The following is a 21,809-nucleotide window of genomic DNA, read 5'->3' as shown; positions in this document are numbered from 1 at the left end:
GTTGAAGCTACACTGCCGCGCGTACATATACCGTCATGTGAATGCTCCGACCGCGCAGCGACGCGCGGCTACGCGCGGTCATCTGAACTTAGCCTAAAAAAGTGTTTTTCAGATGCAAGAAGTTCACTACGAAAACTTCCTTAAGTTGTTAATTTATTGTAGCTAATATACGGGGATAAAATAAAAAAAACAATATAAATATTCTATTTTATTATCCCACTGGCAAAATATAAAGAAATGCATTAAAAAATTACTGTATTTCGATTTTGAGTTATCTATTTGAGACATTCTTTTAGATACTCAATTCACTTAAAATATCTCTCATATAAAATTTATGGGATGGAATGTTTCTAAACATTATACAAGAGAAAGTCTTGGATACATACATTGCTAGGGTTTAGAAAATCATAAACTAATTTTAAGATAGTGAATGTAATTTAGAAAATTGTATTCACTATACAAAAATGAGGTACTACAATTGTATAAAAATGGTTTTGCACTGGTGACATTTGTTTGTAGTACTCTGCACACATTCCATTTGTTACAATTAAAGTTATATAATCTTTAATATATAAATCATTCACACACGCAGCTCACAGATCTTTCATGGAAAGTAAATCACAACTCTACAGCTCATCCTTCTTCACATTGCCCTTTCGGTCCCAACCTTTGAGCTCATTGGTGGCTTGTTCTGATACATATTTAAGGAAGTCTTCGATAGCACGCCCACCCTGTGAAAAATATTATAGTTAATTTCTTGATCAACAGGTGAGATTTATAATAAGCTAGTCCCCACACAAGGGAGCCTCAATTACAATTATTCCGTGGTTCATGGTGCATGTTATGCCTTAAGTTACCTCTTATCAAACTAAAATGGTAAAAGACCTTACGTATGTGTGAATGTATGAGTATGTGTATAATACACTGTACTTGATAGTGTTGAACGTCGTTATAAATGTGCGTTGTGTCTGTGTTAGTTTTAAGAGTCATGCCAAATAGTCCTGTGTAGAATTGAAATTCAAGTTGGCTAGCATAATTTATCTAGATAGTTTGACTAATTCAGATTGGGAGAATTTATTATAAAGTGGGCCCTAAATGCAAAAACCGGTTGGCGAAACACATCTTTCGTTATGGCGTCGGGAATAAAAAATCAGTTTCAAGATGTGTATATTACTTCTAGATATTTAGTACTTTAGTGTATTCAACAACTGGACATTGGCATGTTGGTTATGACATGTGTGGAGTTTTGCTAAAATTTAGACTGAGCCGATTGTTTTGAAGCCATTTAGTAGTTTTAGTATTTAATTTCTACCTTTCTCTGATAAGACGGAAACCGGTTACCTCATAATTTGTTCAATAGACGCACTTTAGTTCAGTGTAAGTTTTTTATCATTTTTACTAATTTCCACTTGTTTCTTTATATTTCCTTATTAATATTGTCGTAAGTAAAATTCTATTAAGTATAATATTTAAAATGTGTTTTTGTGTGATTGTTGTCAAAAGTAAAGTTGTAGTTTTGAAAGGTTTTTTGAACATTTACAGTTTACTTTCTCATATTGTAAGTATGATAGTAACTAATGGCAGAGGTACTGAAATATACTTACATTGTATCTGACGGGACGTCTGCTTGAGTCCTTGGGTTTCCAGTAGATAGTTGGGAATCCAGACACATCGTAAAGAGACTTAGGCCAGTCATTGGCGGTTGCATCAATCTTCACAATATCTACCTCTTCATCTTTAAGCTGTAAATATAAATATAATAAGCAATATACACTATGGAATGTATGGTAGATTTGGCATTTATTGATTTTTTTTGGGTAATTAGGCATTGTGATGTATATTACAGAAAAATTCTGCCGGACATGATGTAGATTTGCTAAGATGTTTACCTCCTATGTAGAATGTTTTAAAATTAAAAGGAAGTGGTATATTCATTATGTTTAAAGACTAGACTCTTAATATGTGTATCCTACATTGCACCAAGAGGCAGATTATTTTTTGACACAGAAACCTAGTAGGTATTTAAATTTTTTGACTACCTTTTCACCAAGTTCATCCCAAATCGGTGTAAGCTTCTGGCAATGACCACACCAAGGTGCATAGAACTCTACAAGAGCATCCCTTTCACTGTCCGTAACTAATTCCTTGAAGTTCTTGCCAACTGCAACTTTAACTGCACCTTGGGTTTCTGGTACCGGTTCTGACTTGATGAATGGCTCCAGTTTGCCAGCAAGAAGGTCTTTGCTGAACGCCAATAGGGCTTCAATGCTATAAAATATAAAAATGTGTGCTAAAAGATTATTACAGAATTTCATTAATTGTAATATAATTTATCATTGTTATCGTTATTATATATATTTGTTATTAATGGCTTCGAATCTTTTCGGATCAACCGTGGTAGAGACAAGAAAAAGATGGCGCGTAACCGAAAAATGTGACGGTAAATTTTTTATAAAATTAAAAATTACTCTATCATTGAAAAATAATCACACTGATGAAACTTAATATAACTTTTTATAAACCCTTTTTAATATTGACCTAATACAGCATATTTTAATTAAAATAAACATACCTGAACTCTGTGCTCATAACAAATTTGTTGCCATCTGCATCACGACCAGCGACTACAGGCTTGTCTTTCTTTGCAAAGTCAATGCCGTAGTCATTCAACTCATGTGTAAAATCATCCTTGTCACTAATCGCGAATGTCACCTCATCTATTTCTTTGGCAACCTGAGAATATTTTTTACTAAGTAAACACAGACAAATAAAATAATCATTACTATAATATAGGTAGTCTTAACTATAAAAAGAACAGTCATGGACACATGCATACTTTCATGTCTGTCATACGGATGCCAAACCTGGATTTTTAACAAGGCGTTAATAAAAAAGATTGGAGAATGCCAAAGGGCTATGGAGCGCTCCATTCTTCAATTGAAACTAAAAGACGTAACATATACAAAAAGGCTAAAATGGAAATTTGCCGGTCACATTGGCCACATTTGTGATGGTAAATTGGTTAAAAGACCCTTACTTGGAAAGGCCCAGTGGGAAGGAGAAAGAGAGGATACCAACCAAAAGTGTGGGAAGATGAAATAAAAGGGACAGCGGGAAAAAACTGGAAAATTGTTGCAACAAATAGGGATAAGTGGAAGAATCTGGAGGAGGCCTTCACTCCATCGGAGGTCAAGTACTAGTGCAAAACTTAAAAGACATGGACTTACTGTAGATAGTGTACTTGAATAAAGGCTTTTTTTATTTTATTTATTTTTATTTAATATAGGTAGTCTAAGTTTACCTTATACAACACTGTATAAGGTGAGATGTCAAAAATAATATGTAATCTCAAATTCTAATTATTGTGAAATTATGTTATGTTAGGTCATTCTCATCTAAGAAACTTTCATGAACAGCAAAATACCATTACTATATAGCAACATATTGATTTTTTTACCTTCAGCACACGGTTCCTCCAGTAGTTGGTACCTTTAGCATTCTTGACATAGTCAACATCGAAGTAAGCAACGACAAGTGGGTCAGTGAAGTCCCTCATATTGTCCTTCTGACGAATTCCAACCAAACCATGGCTGTAATGACATGACCATTCATATTATGTAAAGTTACTTTTTCTTTAAGAGTAGTAGTACTCAGGAGACAATCATAACATACCCTCATGTATAGAACAGAACATTCTATTGTAGTAACATTATTTGTACAAAAAGAAACATAGTGACATGTTTCCAAATAATATATAAATTCTTGAAGAAAACTAATAAGTTTGCATCAACAATTAAAAATTTCTACAGAATCTTCCATACACAAGAAACAAAAATCACTGCAGTGTTTGTCCAAACATCAATCAAAGCTAGATAAAATCATAAGGTAGAATGATTTTATCTAATGTTTTACAATTAGTTAATAAAAATTTTACTCACTAGTTAGCCTTAATAAATGCTTTCAATGAGTCCTCTTCCCCTTTGTATTCTACGGATGACTCTTCAAATTTGTTCTGGAGGCGTTTAGGACGGTAAAGAACTACGTTGTTCCTAATAGAAAAAAAGAGGGTAATAAATTATTCACCAGTTCAACATAACAAAAATTTTTTCAGTCATGAATAGAGAACTATCAATTTATTAGAATGGTTTGAATAACACTGATAACTTATCAGTTTGCACCAGAAGTTAGTAGTAAGTTTAATGATAATTGTTACTACCAAATAAACTACTGTACTTATCTACTATATAAAAATAAGTCGGGTTTTCCTTCCTGACGCAATAACTCCAGAACGCACGAACCGATTTCAACACGGTTTTGCATTCGTTGGAAAGGTCTCGGGCTCCGTGAGGTTTATAGCAAAGACAATTCAGGAAAAATTTCAACAAAAAAGCGGGAAAATCTTACAAATAAAAATCTTCATCTTTCAATCACCAAACGAAATGTTACATAAAACGAAGCCATCTGGTGGCGAAACGGAGTTCGCCGGATTTGCTAGTCTATGTGTATATTTCTCATTTATGATAAATCTAACCTAATTACTGTTATATTTAGATATTATTAGTATATACATAATAATTATGACCAAATATAAATAATAACTTCAACCTTAACACTAATATATTTAAAGGGAAATGAGCTAACATTATAAAAAATATTATGCCCAATTGGATAAACATTACGGTTAATTTAATGTATTACCCAGGTGTCTTTGCTATTAAATGTTTACATATATGTGTTTAAAATAAGTTAATAATAAAGTACATAATCATATAGCAATATCCATTAATTCCAATAATTATGTACATAAAATATATTTTTATGAGTAATACATAACTTTTTACTGTAATTTATGTTAGCAAATTCACTAAATTCAAAAGATTTTTTTGTTACGTTGACTTTTATGTATTATTATGTATTATTTATTCAATATAATTATTATAACTTCTGACATCATAATTACTTACTTGTATCCAGCCTTTTCTAGAACATCCTTAGCTGAGGAGTGGCCAAATGTAATTTCTTCCCGCAACTTGTCAGCCACCTTCAGGAAATCACCCTTCAGATCAGACTCCTTTTCAAAGAATCCAACAACAACCACCTCATCCTTCTTAAGGAAGTCTTCAAAGTTGGCTACTGTGAGCAGTTCCTTGGAGCTGGGTCCAACTTGGGCTTTCATGTGCTTGACAATGCCATCTAAATAAGCAGGTCTTATATAATACATCATTTTAAATATAATTCAGATGTTTTAAACCAGAAATTTATATAGGAATAAAGATTAATTAGAGATTTAAGCTTTGAGAAGAAAAAACACTGAATTTAATGCTTGAAGATTATACAAGGATATACCCAGGTGTGAAAAGGGACAGTACTTTTAATTGAGAATGAATGATAAGATTGTTAAGATTAAAAGGAAATGGCTAAAATAAAGTGCACTTACTAGATTCCCTTGGGCCATTGTATTCTTGGGACAGCTCTCCTTTTCTGAAGATCTTCAAGGTGGGATATCCAGAGACCGAATATTTCTCACAAAGGCTTTTGCCACCCTCAGTACAGTCTACCTTAGCCAAGGCTACAGGAGGGTCATCGTTCTTTAAAATGCCGGCCGCTACTGCATATTCGGGTTTTAAACGTTTACAGTGGCCGCACCTTGTAAAGTTATATTAAACTTATATAAAACATTCCCAATTACCAAACAAGAGATCATTAATCTTTAGAGTACCTACCATGGAGCATAAAACATGACGAGAGCCGTGTCATGCTGAGAAATCACACTTTCGAAGTCTGCATCAGTTAGGTCTAACACATCGTCTTCCGAAGCCTTAGCTAAATAAGTTACACTTAGAAATAAAAGCAATTTAATTGACCCTAACATTTTCCGTGCTTCACGATATGTCGGGCCAACAAATGAAAGCTAAAAAATGAGAAAGGAGAACCGGAAAAATACACGTATCAGTAGGTATGATGCCGAAAATGACATAAGCCGGCAAAGCGTTGTCTTCTTTTGATTGGTTAAATATAGTCGCGTTCAGAATAGTTGTATTTGTATAGAGTGATGACCGAACTAGGAAGAATATAACTTCTAGTAATTAAACACGGACAAATTAATGGCAATAAGTAGATAATTTAACCCAAATTATCAAAATTTCACTGCTATATTTATTTACTTATTAATAAAATTTCATGCCATAGACAGTGTTCTAGTATCGTTTACACTTTACCGATTAAATTTACAGACGAGGGTAACACTTAAAATTTCTTTAGCATAATTTGGCAGTTGGCTTCGCTGTCAATCGGAAAATGGCAGCGACGAGTGTTGTCGTTCTCGACAGAGGCAATAATACAACTTGTACCGTAAATCTTTTCGGTAAGTAAATAAAACTTTTTATTTAATAAACTATACTCATGCATGCACAATTTTTGTTTCGTTGTTTTTTTACATATAACGAGTAAATACCGGCTAACCTGTGAAAGCTTTACTTTGTTTAGAATTGATGCGCGGAACTTTCAAAACTATTAAAAGTTAATAATTTATAAATAAATCTTCAACATTTGTTACTATAAAACGTTAAGTTCCCATCATTTACCGACTAACTAATGAATAGAATGTAAAGTTAAATTGGCTGTGGTGTCAGGTTTAGTATAATAGGAGGTAACGAGTTTTTTTTTCTTCACTGAATAGACCAAGTTGTCTGCGGCTATTTGACCTTGTATATTGGATTGTAGGAAGTAAACTGTAGATACTTCTAAATTGTAAATGATTATTTGATGTACCTACTGGTAAAAAATTCTGATAAGTTGTTGAACAACATTAATAATAAATTAGTTTGCATTATGAGATGAATAGATAAATTGCGTGTTGACTTGTATTATGTTATTATTTTAGGTGCAACTGTGGTATCATGGAGAGTCAACAACCAGGAGCAATTATTTGTTAGGTGAGTAGAAATTAGTCTATAAATCCATTAATGTCACAATATCAAAATAGTATAAGTAAAAATGAAACTGAAAGTAACATAATAATCCAGGTGGTTCTTTTTACCATAATAATATTTATAATATGATATCTTACTAAATGTAGCCTTTTCCATACAAAAATCTCCTTATTTAAATTGACTTTATGTATGCATAATATTAATTGAATAAATTACAATATATAAAGCAAACCATGAGTATTATATATATGATAAGTTACTATAAACTTATTGCAGTATTTTTGTCCATCTAATAATAAACTTCAACTTTTCATAGAAATATTAATAAAAAACCAAATAGCATCTAAAATAAAACATTTTAATTGGTAATGACAAGTAAACTGTAACATTATAGTTAACATGTTCTATAATAAATTCAATTCTTACCATAATATTATAGGTTACGGTATACTTATTTGCATGCATAATGAATAGGAAGTGTCCGGGACAAGCGTACAGGAACTAATATATCTTTGACCTGTTGTATGTTGATGCTACAGGACTTTATCTATAAATAATTAGTGCAATGTATACTATCCGTTTCATGGTTATCGCACACGGCGTTTGATGGAAAGTTCAATTCCCAAAATATTAATAATTGAAGGTAGTAAGTACTGAGCCTACTTCAAAAAATTCTTCAATCTGCCCATGTCTAATTGGGCAGACTTCTAAGCAAAACTGATATTTATAAACATTAGAGTAAATAAGTAAAACTCTGACAAAAGAATACTGAGTTCAACAGGCATTTTTATCACCTAGGTTATTCTATTTCGAATCAAAATGTTTTCACGAACATACCCGGGTTTGAAACCATGTCATTCTAGTTTAACTCATTGAATAAGTCAGTGGAGTGACGGACTTCCAAGTTTAGTCGATATTGACGTTATTTAGTTTTTAAACTTCACTACATTCGTTATGTGGCTAATGCATTAGCTTACGTAATTATAATGTGTAGTTAATTTTTCGCGGGAACGATTTGACAAATTATCATGTTCCTTTTTCGAACGGAAAAAGGCAACTAAAAAAAACCAAATGATTTTCCCCTCGGTTAAGAAAGACGTGTCTTCTTACTAGAGGTAAAATAATCTGGTACAGAGTAGATTACAGGATTACTAAATTTCAAAGGCCACCATACACATAACATATTTACGCTGTGTATTTCTCCGCTTTCTTCATAGACTAATTAATATCTATAAAGTTGCCTGTAACAAAATCTGAAACTACTTTTCGCTAAAAATCTAATTCTGTTTAAAAAGGAATTAAACCCTCGCACGCTATTCTGCCTGGACTGGCTGGTTTAAAATAAAAATAAAAAAAATATTAAAGGAAAGTAATTTTTCGTTTAATTCGTTTTTAAGTTAAACAGTTTACACCTTGAATCTAAAATTAAGTTAACTGCCCCACTATCCTAAATAGCAATAAATATAATCAGGTTAATTTCTTTAACTTTGAATATAAGTAGAATAATAATTATATACGAGTTTTGAAGTTTGAACGGCCTGAATGTTTAAAGAATTATTATGCCATCATAAATTTAATTACCCGCGGATGATTACGAAAATTACATTAAATCCTAACTTTAGTGTTGCCAATGACGTAAATGAATTTAAATTTGAATATAAAAGAAACATGATTACGCAAATGATGTTATACAGTTGCGTCTAAATATGATTCATAATAATTTTATATTAATATATAAATTTTGTGATGCAAAACCAAAATCGTTCAATGGTACCTTTGAACAAGAATATCACTCAATAAAACTAACTCAATATCGTAAGGTTTTTGAGGCGGAAAATGGTAACAAAGAACACAAGTTTTTACATCAATATAATTCATCGCCTGTAAACGTAACGGAAAAATTACTATTTGGGCTTTCATTTAGTCCAATGGTCACGTACTTGCAAATCTTCTGGCTGTGTTAATGTCTATGGGCGGTATCACTTAACAACGGCCTCTTGCACATTTGCCTCTGTACCATTAAAAAAATCACAGAATCAAACCACTTCACTCATTACCACAGATTTCAGCTCGGGTGATCAGGCTTTGCTGCCTAGAGTTTTGTGTGGACCTAGTAACCCACGGTTAAAGAATATTAAACATTTAATAAATTACGCTTTATGTAGAAAATACTGGTAGTATTTACTGCTGAAGTAATGGATAAAGAAACCGGGCCTTTAGCGAACGCAATATCGCTTTGTTGTATTTCAATTTATCCTTTTGGAATAAAACTTTGGATACTTTCTAAATCGTTTTTATTAGCTACGGCAAGGTGTTGTAACTCAAATCGTTACAAACGAAAGATTTATATGAAAAAATTGCGACCATGAATGTATCCGTGTGTGGCGATGTCGATTAGTGGGGATTTTGGGCCTCCCTAGCAACTCGTAATTAATGCTCCATTATCTCAAAGCTCGGTTCATAGATCTTACGATTTCCTCTGTTAGATTAACGGCCTCGTCGTGAATATTATAAAATGCGGACGTGTCTATCGAAGACCTAAGGATCAAATTGTTTGAATATTTTCTGTAGTTTTTCAATATCGTGAGATAGATTGTAATGATAGTTACTATTATACAGTGACGTATAATGATTTTCGTAGTTACGTAAGGTATCAAGTGATTAATATTGCATTAGTGTAGATTCAAGTAGCGTTTTTGAATAAGTTGTGGAATAAAAAAGCTTAGTGCACGTAGGCAAGTCGTCTTACCTGCATATTAATCAATTATGTAACTAACAAAACCTATTTGCAATAACTTGGTGTTTCATACAAACACGGTGGCTAGGGTAGAAGGTAAATGAAATAGACGCGGAAATTACTCATGCCCAATTTAGGGTTTCTTTTTTTGTTGGTGATTATAGTGAAACGTGGTTTGTCCTGTACTAGATGCAGCAATTCTTCCCCAATACCCTTCCACTCCCTAACGTTGCAAAGCCATAATTTTTTCCTTTTACCAAACATTTTCTATCATCATATTGTTTGATTTTCTTATTTTTAAACATATTACCAATATGCTTGAAACGAAATGCATTTTCGAGGATTCCTACAAAAAATTAATACGTTTATGTGCTATTATTTTTGAGAGCTTTGCTTACTTTTGCTGACAAGAGGAGGGGTGGGGATAAATTGCACTAAATCTGCCTTCGTAATACTTGAACGGCCCCACTGCATGAGATCGTCTGTCTCAGTGGTTATATATTGTTTGAATATGTTGCAAATCTCTATAAAGCAATAAATCTCTACTTTTTAGTAATTAAATCCAGTGTAGAGCGCAATTAGTTGAAAATCAATTTAGTGGCGCACGTATTGTTGGGATGCAATTTGGCTCGGGGACAAAAACGCGTCTCGGCCCGCGGATGGTTCTAACAAACGACCCGACTGACGCTAATGATTCTATGAACGAATAGGGCTGCTGCGGGAATGAGGTTTTTTGTCTATTATTATGGAGCTAGACTTTGCTTTAGGCGTTTTAAAGGAGAAATTACTAAAACTGTGGAATTTGCGACGCGATATGTTTTATTAATTTGATATTTGTTCTTTCAATAAAGAAAGTTATTGTAGATAGATATATTTATGTATAAAATAGGGGGGCAAACGAGCTTACGGGACGCCCAAAAAAAGGCACTCATCGAAGCCCACGGACACCCATTTTAGTGGGTGCGTTGCCGGCCTTTGAGGGAGGAGTAAACTGTAACTTTGAATAGTTGGAGGTCGTATCTATCTGGGAAAACCCCCACCGGGTCGATACCACAGTTCGCAAAAAAATATAGAATGTTTATAAAGGAATCTTCACTTGAAATTTTTCTTTATTGAAATAAACTAGAGAATCGAAAAGGCTTATTTTATGTAGGCTTACTTTAATTTTGAACCTAGCTTTTACTTTCGAAAAGTTTTAAGCATTAATTGTTCATAGTGGATTTTTTAAATTGGCCCGGTAATTTCATACAAAAAAATAAATAAAGTTCTTGTTTATACTATGCATTGGTAAATGATGCTGAACTTTGAAAGCGGTAGTCGACATCCCTAACAGTTCTTTGACTATACCTATATTATCCTATAACAACGTTCACTTAGTAATTTCTTAGAAATCTTTCTATTTTACTCTGTAGTGTTGTGTAATAAGTTTTTCTTATAGCTACTTAGAATGTCCTTAATTTGAAATGGGAATTATAGTGTCATTACAATGAAACAAGAGAGCATCTCAATAATTTAATTTTGGAACCGGAAATTGAACAATTCTGGAAGATTGCGCTGTGGCTACCAATAACCACAGCGAAAGGATTTATAATTTTACTTTTATTTCGATATAGTTGTGTTCTCTGGTTATTTGCTTATTAAATGTGTCTTTGACATACCTAAGCATTGAGGAGCATTAAAAAGTTTCTTTAAAACAATTTAGATATTTTTTTCACGGTTGTTTGTATATATCGCTCTTATTTAGTTAAGCAAAGTATGTTTGAGTAGCATTTATTTGTTTAGTAGAGAGCTTATTGGACCAAATGGAAGTCCACACTACACAGTACCAAGAGAGTGAAAAGGACTGATGAATGTTTTCCATTGAAAAATCTGATGCATAATGTACATTTAAGATTTGGAGATGTTAAAGTAAAGTAAAAAATCATTTAATCAAATAGGTAACATAATGTACAAAAAGAAAAGAAAAGAAATACATATAAATGCTTCTAATTTTACATTTACTGCCAGTTCTCAAATCAAGGGCGTAGAACAGGAGAGAAGAACTGGCAATAAACTCTCCTAAACTAACTAACTAAAACATTTTTTTTTTGTTTTACAAAATGTTTGTAAGGAGCTGCAACCATTACACCATGTCCCATGTGACATTTTAAGTAATTAATAATAATAACATAAATTAAAAACAAAGATATGTTCTCTATCAGCAGGAGGCATGGTTCAAGAACAAGCCTTGTGTTAATTGTAATAGGACGTATACATTAGAGGAGAAATGTTAGCTCCAATATATTAGTTTAAAAGCGGCCCTAAATTATCATAGAAAATATTGGAAGGGTTAGAAAATTTGCGAGGACCCTCGTCAGTAGCAAAAACTTGGCCGCCTTCTGTTCTAATATTAAACGTAGTTCGTAGGTTTTTGTGGGAGTAACGGAGCCGACGTGATCGCTTGACCCTTTCATAAGAGGGTTTGGGGGCGTGAAGTCTTTTCAAAGTTTTAATGACGTGATTCGATATAGACACGATGATTTGTAGGTAGCTGTTGGCGTGTTATGTCTTTCGAGTGAATGTTTATATTTGTTTTCTGATAAAGGATGCGAGCTCTATGTAAAACATTTTCTTTAAGTAAATTGTTATAAAGATAAAATGATCCGAATATTTAGTTTATAATTGTATTATTTAATTCGTAAATAACCAATTATGGAATACAAAAAGGTTTAAACATTTACGAAACATATTAAATAAATTATCAATGCAATAGATTAAATGTTTATATAGCTTTAGTAAGTATTTATTGGTCTACTGTAGCCAATATATTAGATATGTTATGTTTATGAATATGTATCGTATCAGAAATCTTATCAAAATTTTCTTCTGAAACATTGAACACGAAGATGATAATGGGTCGAATACAACAAACATTAATAAGTGGAAGCAGAGATGCCCCTAACGTCCAAGCGGCAGCTAACCGCATGTTTTTGTGGTCACGTCTGCAGCCTCCAGGCGGGATATCTCCCCTCACCGATGACAAATGGCCCCACCCCTCTAATGCCCGGATCATTTTATACCAAGACATTGTGACCATTGATAAGTAAATCGCTCTAATTACATATAAAAGTTAAAACACTGTATCATATTAACAGTGAAATTAATTTTCTATGTTATTCTAGCTTTATTAAAAACTTGTTTATTTTGAGTGTTAGAAGATTTGGTCAACTGTAAAGATGTCGCTAGAGTGTATTTGATAACGAGATATAATAATAATAATAAAAAAGTGCGTGCGTACAAAGTACACATGTCAGAAGTGAATATTCTTTGGCAAACTAATTTTTAAGTCTTGTTCATATTTATATAAATCTAAAACTTTAAAGTTCAGAGACTTAGAGGGAGTGAAAAAGGAAGATATGTTAGGAATTTAATTGTCATTAAAATATTTAGTGTCGAAATATAATATTTAAATTTAATTTTTTAAATTAATTTCTTCGATGATAAAAACACGTGGCATTTTAATTTACAATTCGTCATTTGAGATTTCAATAAATATAAATTACTAATATTAATAGAATATCTATAAGGTAATTCGCCCTTCTCACTCTCTCAATCGCTCTGTCCCTTTTCTTCGACAAAAACGCTGCCCATCTTCGTGACGTTTTCGTAAAAATTTACCCTCATGCGCCTAAAGAAGTTTCACTTCAAAAATTTATTCGTGACAGAAATATGATTGTTACCGCCCGTTGCGTAATTACTTATGTAAGCTGCTTTCTTATATGTATATTTTTGTATAACGAAGTGTGAATAAATACATAAATAAATGATGTGGGTAACTAATTACCAATATAATCATAATAAAATGAATTATTAGTATATATTCTTATAAATGATCTAATCTATATATTATGTACAGATTATACGCATTAATTGTAGTTTAATGTCTTAGGGTATAGAGTGAGGAGATTCTAAATAAAGATATATTCCTTACTCTACATGGCACCATCGCCTCGCGTCGCCGATTCATCATTATACGTTCACGGATCAGCAGCCTTTCAAACGGGTTTATCGCACCATTAGATTTAAATTGATAATTTAATTCATTAACTCACCCTATTCGGGCTCTATCATTAATTAAATATGTAACTTGCCATTTCTTGTAAGAGAGCTTTATATCGTTGAGGCTTACAGCGGTAGATTAAAGTCAAATAAAAACAAAAATCAGTGCCGCTACAACTTCTTTAGGTCTTGGCCTCGGATTTCTGAATCTGTTTCATGATCATTTTTAAACCTGATAGGCAAGTGGGTGATCAGCCTCCAGTGCCTGACACACGCCGTCAAGTTTTTGGGTCTAAGACATGTCGGTTTCCTCACGATGTTTTCCTTCACCGTTCGAGCAAATTTTAAATGCGCACATAGAAAGAAAGTCCATTGGTGCACAACCAGGGATCGAACTTACGACCTCAGGTATGAGAGTCGCACGCTGAAGCCACTAGGCCAACACTGCTCAAAGTCAAATAATGTTAAATATTAATAAAACTCGCTGCAAATTGTTTGCTGAAAATTACCCGATAAATAGATTATTTAACTATGGGGCAGTGAAACTTTAAGCTTTCGTTTAGATCTGGTGAACGTCTTATGTAAAACAAAGTCTTTGTTCCAAACTTATATTAACTTATTTTCATGGTTTATGTTTTTTCATTATTCTCAAATCGTATGATGGCGTGTTTAGATTTTGTAAGTGTATATGTCAGTAATGAAAATGGATTGATATGTATTGGTTCTCATCAATTTATTCGTGCGTTCAGACATTTTGTGTAAAATAATTAAGCTACTTAAATATGCAACAAATCAAGTAGTGAATTTAATATTTATTTTTTATTATATTACTTTCATGAAATCATAAATTAAGTTCACGAAATTTGATTTTTAAAAGGCCGGCAACGCACTCGCGAACCCTCTGGCATTGAGAGTGTGCAAGGGCGGCGGTATCACTTAAATGTGAGCCTCCTGCCCGTTTGCCCCCTGTTCTATATAAAAAAAAACAAAAATCTAAATTTATTGGCGGTACTTATTTATTGGTTCTCCGGGTAAGCGTATAGCGTATATTTAAATATTAAGTAAATGAGTCGATTAAGCTTCCTTTTTAAATAACGATTAACAGTTCAATCCTAAGCAATTTGTTAGAATGTGAAAAATAAAAAATAAACATTCTTTACATAATCGTTTTATCGCTAGAATAAATTAAAGTGCTCAAAAGGCGTAGCTTAGCCCTTTAAAAAACAACGTATTAAAATCTCATTATGTCAAATTTAAATTATGTACCAGCAAACAGCTTTTATGGAATCTATCCGATGTTGAAAATAATAATTTTCTACGCTGATTGAAGGTAACCGGTAGCAACACTGTAATACGAGCAACAAAATCCTTTAGCCGAAGAGATAGTGATTTTTTATCGCAAGTAATGAGATTGAATCCTCGTTATGGTGTATTAAATCAAGTGCGCCTTTAATAGTAAATTCCTTGATACAGTCGTCCGTCCTTATAGAGTAATGGTTCTATGCATACTTTGATAGGCTTTATTAAAAAAAAAAACATAGTGAATGGCTTTGGAAAGTTGTAAAGTCCATAGATAATAGATATTAAGAAAAGCACAGATTATAACCTCAATCTAAGCAAAGTCATTAAAATATATATTTGTAAACCTTATATCACCGTGAATGCGCAGCGAACTCCTTTTGTAACATCCATTAGTTAGAAGTTAATAAATTAATGGCTGTGGAAGATTGTTAGGCCCATAGACATCAACAAAAGCACAGATTATAACCTCATTCTAAGGCAAAGTCATTAAAAATATATTCGTAAACCTAATAAAATCGTGAATGCGCTAGCGAACTCCTTTTGTAACATTCATTAGTTATAAGTTAATAAATTCAAAAAAAAATTACGGCTGTTGAAGATTGTTAGGTCCATAGACATCAAGAAAAGCATAGAGTACAAATCTCAATCTAACGCATTTTATTTATGTTCCTAATATAAAAATATCGTAAACGTTATACCATCGTGAATGCCATTAAACTGATTTTGTAAAATACATTTCATATAAGAGATGTTAAGTAAGAGCCGAATTAATAGTCATCTCCTAGTTCAAGAGACTTGGAATGTCAGAGTCACCCAGTCGACCTCACGTCACACACCATTGATTTCAGTGAATAGCCATCCTATCTGCTTCCACTCACTTGATCTTGAGCTTTGTCTGATTGACGTCACGAGGAAATAATACACCTCTGGCGTTCTAAATTCAAAAGTGAATTTGTAACTAATTTTCCACAGTAATAAGCGAAATATTGCTAACTTCACTCGAAAGTAACTTTTTCTTTGTAATGAGTTATCATTAGGCGTCAAGTTGCACGTGCTGGTGCCATTACTGTCCGACACATGTTCGTTTTTTCAACGACATCCAAGACATCGATTGTTCCACGTTAGGACAGCTCACAGCTGTGATGAAATATTAGAAGCGTCTGACCGGCCGATTTATCGGTTATATGAGATGCGGTGAAACATTGCCGACGTTATAATGTGTTTTGGAAGAAATTACGTACCATGTGGATGTTTTTAACAAATTTTTGGATACTTTACGTTTATATTATACATACGTTCTTCTGAATATGTATTCATTCATGTTGATTATTCTAAATTTAAAAACGTGGTAATCGTAGGTGAATTATACAATTAATCATTATAATTAAGATTTTTTTATTATATACATGATCTTAAATAGAAAATAAGTTGGTGTGGTGGAAACACAAACTGGACACAGTTTTTCTCTCCACCGGGACGTTGAACATATTTATATAACTAACTTATATGTTAAGGCCAGTGACATATACACTATAACATTATAACCATTAAAATAATTTTATACTTTGAACGCTTTCTTTTGTCAATCATTAGCTTGGAAGTCATGGATTTGATTCCAATCCCGGTTTGGATGATACAATGATGCAAGTACCAGTACCAGTAATATATATAATCCATATCTTACCTGTTCTAGTGGTGGTACTAAAAAATATTAAAAATTCGTGGTGTAAAAAATCATCTGAATATCTTTCAATCAAAAGACAAACATTTTAAGTTTTAACGTCGTTTTAAACTACGATAATTTGCTAAATTACTCCATCATACAATTTCGTGCTTATATCTATTTATAAATATTGGCATGTAATAATTACGTCAATGTGTATAATTTATAAGCCTTCACTTCGGCTGTGAAGTATCCAATATCGACATGATCGTGACCTTTGAATGGTTCAAACAGTTTCATAATAACAAAGCACTTAAATATTCGTTAATTTTTTTCATATGTACACAGATAATACAAGTAAAACCCGTTTCAGATGATTAATTGATAATTAACGTGTATTATGCTGGATGGAGTGCTATGTTCTCTTCTGGAACCTCGTGTAGTGTTTAAAATTAGTGTTAAGGTGAAGAAATACTTGAATAATTGAACACTTAAACTTCCTGTTTCTTCCACCTCACAATTTATTTTGTTTAAATACTGATTTTAGCATAAATTACGTGATTTAACTATTAGAACAGTCTGACAATCTTAAAATATAAAATTCTCGTGTCTCAATGTTCGTTCCCATACTCCTGCGAAACGGTTCGACCGATTCTTATGGATTTTTTAATGCATATTCAGGAAGTCTGATATCGCCTACTATCTATATTTCAAACCACTAAATGAAAAGGAGTGTCCACCCCAACTTTTTTATTTTTAAGAAATTTTTGTTTGTTTTTATTTTTTCAACAGCATACAAAAACACATATAACCCCTAATTTTCACTCCTCTACGATCAACCCCTATTTTTATTGGTTAGTTAAAAACTTGAACTCTGAAGTTTATATAGAGAAAAATCACAGAAAACCCTAAAAAGTTTTCATTCCAGAAAACTGAACAGTCTGCGGTAGCATAGCAAAATGTCCCATGTTCGTATGTACTAAATAGGTGGGCTAGGCATTAAGGAGAAACGGAGTTCGCGGGGGCAGCTAGTTTATCTATAACTATCAGTACTGCTACAGTTCATTATACCGTTGAGTTTATCCATAACGAACAAAAAGCGTTAATTATATTAGTGTATATACGTATAGATTGCTTTTCCATGTGCTTATTGAAATTGATTCCATGAATAAGTTATTATCGCCAAGATCGTTCTTGATCTGTGGCACTCATGGGGTTTTATCCAATGCTATACATGCGAAGGGGTTATTTAGGTTTTTACTTTGAATCTCACGTGTTGTACATTGTCTCCAACAGATTTATAATAAGTGCTTTATCGTGTACAATTTTCATCCAACCTACGCCTATTGCGTGAATATAATTTTCGTTGGTTCGTGATAGTTCATTTTGTTTGGGCGTGTAATTATCTAGCAATATCACCGTCACACGAATATCATCTTTTCCTATTACGATCTAAGATTTAATATCCTGTAGTAATGATTGTTTCTTTGACACGCGATTTGGCTGTAGTGGTTCGAATGACATCAGCAAGATTTGTCTTGTCTAGTGCCGCCTTATTTGGTGTTGTATGATCTATTGAATGGTTATACTCAGCTGATCTTGGATGACGTTCAACATTGCCGAAAATGGTAAGCTGTGACACTTCGCTTCGATTATTCGGTAGCTCTGGCTAATAAATTGACTTAATCCGATACGGTTCAATCGCTTCTAGTAATGGATTGCAGTCCTGAATAATTAAGTAGTTTGTGTAAACGTTATCTAGGAGAGTACCTAAGAAATACACAAAAGCGTTTGTATTTTTAAAGCGCCCGGTTTCTTTAACCAACCCGTCGTATTGAACAAGAACACATTTAACTATAAGATGATGGTGGTCAAATACCTAGTCAATGACACGTATTTATAAGGACTGGTACTTTGATAAATTCATATCAATGTTGTTGGTTTTATTGATCGCCAAATGTTATCTTACCACAGTAATCCAGTGGCGCTATAACTGTTTGTGGTTCTCAGATTTCCACATCTGCTGCACTTTCTTTTAAGGCCAGTAATCAACCTCCTGTGACAACACATGTCAGCTTTGAGTCTATGTTAAGGATTCAGAGTCGAAATTTATCGCGAACTATAACTCTATGTCAAAATTTTAATACGGGACATGCGGAAGTAATACTTAGCCAAGTCACGACTCGGAATGTTACCCTAAGAGATGCCGGTTTCTTATGATTTTCCTCTTTACCGTTCAAGAAAAGAAAATTGGGTTCGAACCTACGAAGATTTAGTATTATGTACTAGTTTAATACGAATTAACACTCATGATCACAATTAGTACTTAATTTGAAGTCACGAACTATATAAATTTTACTACTGACTGATGATGATGTATTTTAAAAATATGGACTTAATTTTGATGCCAGCCAATATTTTTTGTAACTGTTGTGTGTGGGTTTTTTTCAGACACTTACATATTGATTATTGTTATCGTCACGAAATAGAATAAAATGATGAGGTGAAGTGTGAATAAACAGTCGAATTTTATACATTTTTCATATGAAACGATATGTTGGTACGAGGTCCTTCAATTATATTTATTTAGTGATTTTTGTTGCATGTTGAAAGTAACTTCTAACTACGTAAATGAATCGTTCCAATACTAAATTAAACTAAATTATATATATTTTTATCATCTCTAGTGTGCACAATTAATAAACATTGAGAAATGCATATAATTATTGATAAAAACCACATTGTTAGCGTCTCGAGATTCGGTAGCTGGTAATCCGCTTATCTAGTAATAGTAGGGTTGGGCGGACATTAATTTGCTGTCTGTACCATCTGGCTCTGACCCCTCTTCTAGAAACCTTTCGGGGCGTTTGTCTCTGTCCACGGTTTGTTAAGCAAGTGCTATTATTTAGCAATGGTTGGCTATGTGGAGATTTTATACTGTATAAATTAAGCTTTTTATAGCGACTAAAATATGTACATATAACTCGACGTTCCGAATGTACTCACGTAATCCAAAGACAAGGCATAAATGTCTTAAAGGAGATATACCAGAATATTTAATACAACAAATCAGATATATTCAGAGTAATAAATCAGATAATTCAGAAACAGAAGTTAGTGCGAACTATAGTTAAGTCAAAATTCACTACTTTTGAGAATAATTATTTTCTTTTAGATTTATATTTCAGTCTTCGTTTCTTCTTTTGTTTAATGAGTAATTCATATCCTTCTATTTATAAATGCAGCTTTGACAAAACCACAAGAAGTATTCAAATTAAAAATAATTAATTGGTCTTTAAGAATAATTTCATTAATTCATTAATAAGTAAAAGATATATTTTCTTTACCCATACATTATTTATTTTTAATTCAAAAACGCAAAACCTATTGTATTTCCAAAGTATTACAAAATATATTTTAACTACTTCTAAACAAGTACAAAACATGCCCTTGTCTAAACTTATTACTATGTGCATAATTATAATAATTTGACTCATAAAGTAGATGGTAGATTGGGGTGTTACAAAATCTAACTGCTCGAAGCCTACGCACTTATTTAATAAGAATATTAATTCGAACTTCAAAATTCTATAGTACGAGTACAAAGGTCACTTATAAATTTTTAGAAAAATTATTACAGTTTATATAGAATTGTATTAGTAAACTAGATGAAATATAAGAACAAAAACTAGTACTAAAAATAATAATAAATTTAAAAAAAAAATAGTTAAATTTAGTCTCACTTCAAACCAAACTAGTATATTATATGTTAGTAGCAAGTACTTTTTGTAACTATTGAACTAATTTTTTTGAAGCTACATGTTACGCTACGCTATATTCTTAATTGGCATAGGTAAGTAGTAAATACCATAATTAATATTGAAAAGTGTGTACCCAATCTTGAAATGGCGGTAAAGCACTAGCGAACATTTGGTATTAATAGTGTCCATGAGCGGTACTAACATTTAATATCGGGCTACACGTTTTAACAGTTCACTCTGGCAACAGTCAGTAATAGAAATAAAGATAATTAGTGTTTATCTAAAGGAAACCACACCGATACACCCACCCACTCCAATACACGGTATGTATGTGGGTTTCCATTTTGCTTCAAAAGAAGTAATGCCTTTTCATAATTCCTAATTGCTGAAGCGTTTTTCTTCTGTTAATTTATTATAATGGTATATTAGAAGAGGTTGTTAGGGTACAATTACTATGGTGATGTCTAATTGCAGCCTATCACTTGTGACCTTTAATTTGTCGTACCCTGCACTAGCTATCCTATTTTTATTTTATTAAAAACCAGTTTGTGATAATATGTCAGAGTAACACGCCACAAGTCATTAACTCATAGCTTCAAGTTTCTTTAAGGTGATAATAATTAGAATACAGATGGGCGTGGCTGTTTATAGAATGTCTTATATTCACGTAAAATTTTTACAGCTCACTTGAAATTAATTGAATGCCCTTAAATGCCCTTTCATTCAACTCAACTGAAATTAATATTTTTCTAAATCTAAATGTTTAATTAGTAGTTCACAGTTTTAGCTAATTTAATGTTTATTTGGTATTTTGATGGCCATTCAAATTAGTAGGAAATAAATTACGTTTAAATGTACGATTTGAACTTTTTTATACAAAATATTTACCTAAATAGGATTCCAACTAATTAGGAGGAATTAAATGTGATAATGGGAACTTTAATCGCATATCCGCTAACAACGCGCAGATATTTTCACGTAGAGTAAAACTGGTAATTGGTATAATAATTTTATTGTGGCTTTTTTTTAATTTTATAACTTCCCGTCTGACTCCTGACTCGAATAGATATGAGTTGAGCATTAATGAAACACCATTCATGGACATAACAGGTTCTATTCATTACCACAGAGTAATTACTGGTTCGCTTATCATTGTATGGTGGATCGTAGTGTTCCAGCATCTCACGACGGCTTAACAATGTTGAGAAATTTTAATAGCTCCAGTCGCATTCGATTGGTTCATGAAAGTCTACAACAATAGTATGAGAGCGACATTGATGCAGTTTTTGTGCGATATCCCGTTCGGATGAGCTGACTATCATTACCTTTGAATCTTAACTAATTTTATATCTAAAGGTAATCAAATTAAATTATCA

At 32.6% G+C, this 21,809-nt stretch overlaps 2 protein-coding genes across 2 annotated transcripts in view; one reads left to right on the top strand and one right to left on the bottom strand.

Annotated features, from left to right (window-relative positions):
* Nucleotides 1-195: 195 nt before the first annotated feature.
* On the bottom strand, nucleotides 196-5,978 carry LOC125059952 (protein disulfide-isomerase A3). The gene is made up of 9 exons (XM_047664667.1): nucleotides 5,724-5,978; nucleotides 5,438-5,646; nucleotides 4,965-5,193; nucleotides 3,939-4,049; nucleotides 3,458-3,590; nucleotides 2,573-2,733; nucleotides 2,040-2,268; nucleotides 1,605-1,742; nucleotides 196-731 (listed from the first exon to the last, which is right to left on the bottom strand). Exons 1-9 carry the CDS (start codon nucleotides 5,870-5,872, stop codon nucleotides 627-629), a joined length of 1,464 nt encoding a protein of 487 aa, XP_047520623.1. The 5' UTR covers nucleotides 5,873-5,978; the 3' UTR covers nucleotides 196-626.
* Nucleotides 5,979-6,233: 255 nt separating this feature from the next.
* Nucleotides 6,234-21,809, top strand: part of LOC125059976 (glucose-6-phosphate 1-epimerase) — a 30,514-nt gene continuing 14,938 nt past the window's right edge. Inside the window, exons 1-2 of the mRNA XM_047664705.1 lie at nucleotides 6,234-6,364; nucleotides 6,884-6,935. Coding sequence (XP_047520661.1) covers nucleotides 6,298-6,364; nucleotides 6,884-6,935 — 119 coding nt within the window. The 5' untranslated portion in view covers nucleotides 6,234-6,297. The remainder of the gene's footprint in view (nucleotides 6,365-6,883; nucleotides 6,936-21,809) is intronic.

The sequence above is a fragment of the Pieris napi genome, chromosome 20 (genome assembly GCF_905475465.1).
Source record: "Pieris napi chromosome 20, ilPieNapi1.2, whole genome shotgun sequence".
Lineage (NCBI taxonomy): Eukaryota > Metazoa > Arthropoda > Insecta > Lepidoptera > Pieridae > Pieris > Pieris napi.
This window is presented reverse-complemented; position numbering and strand designations above follow the sequence as displayed.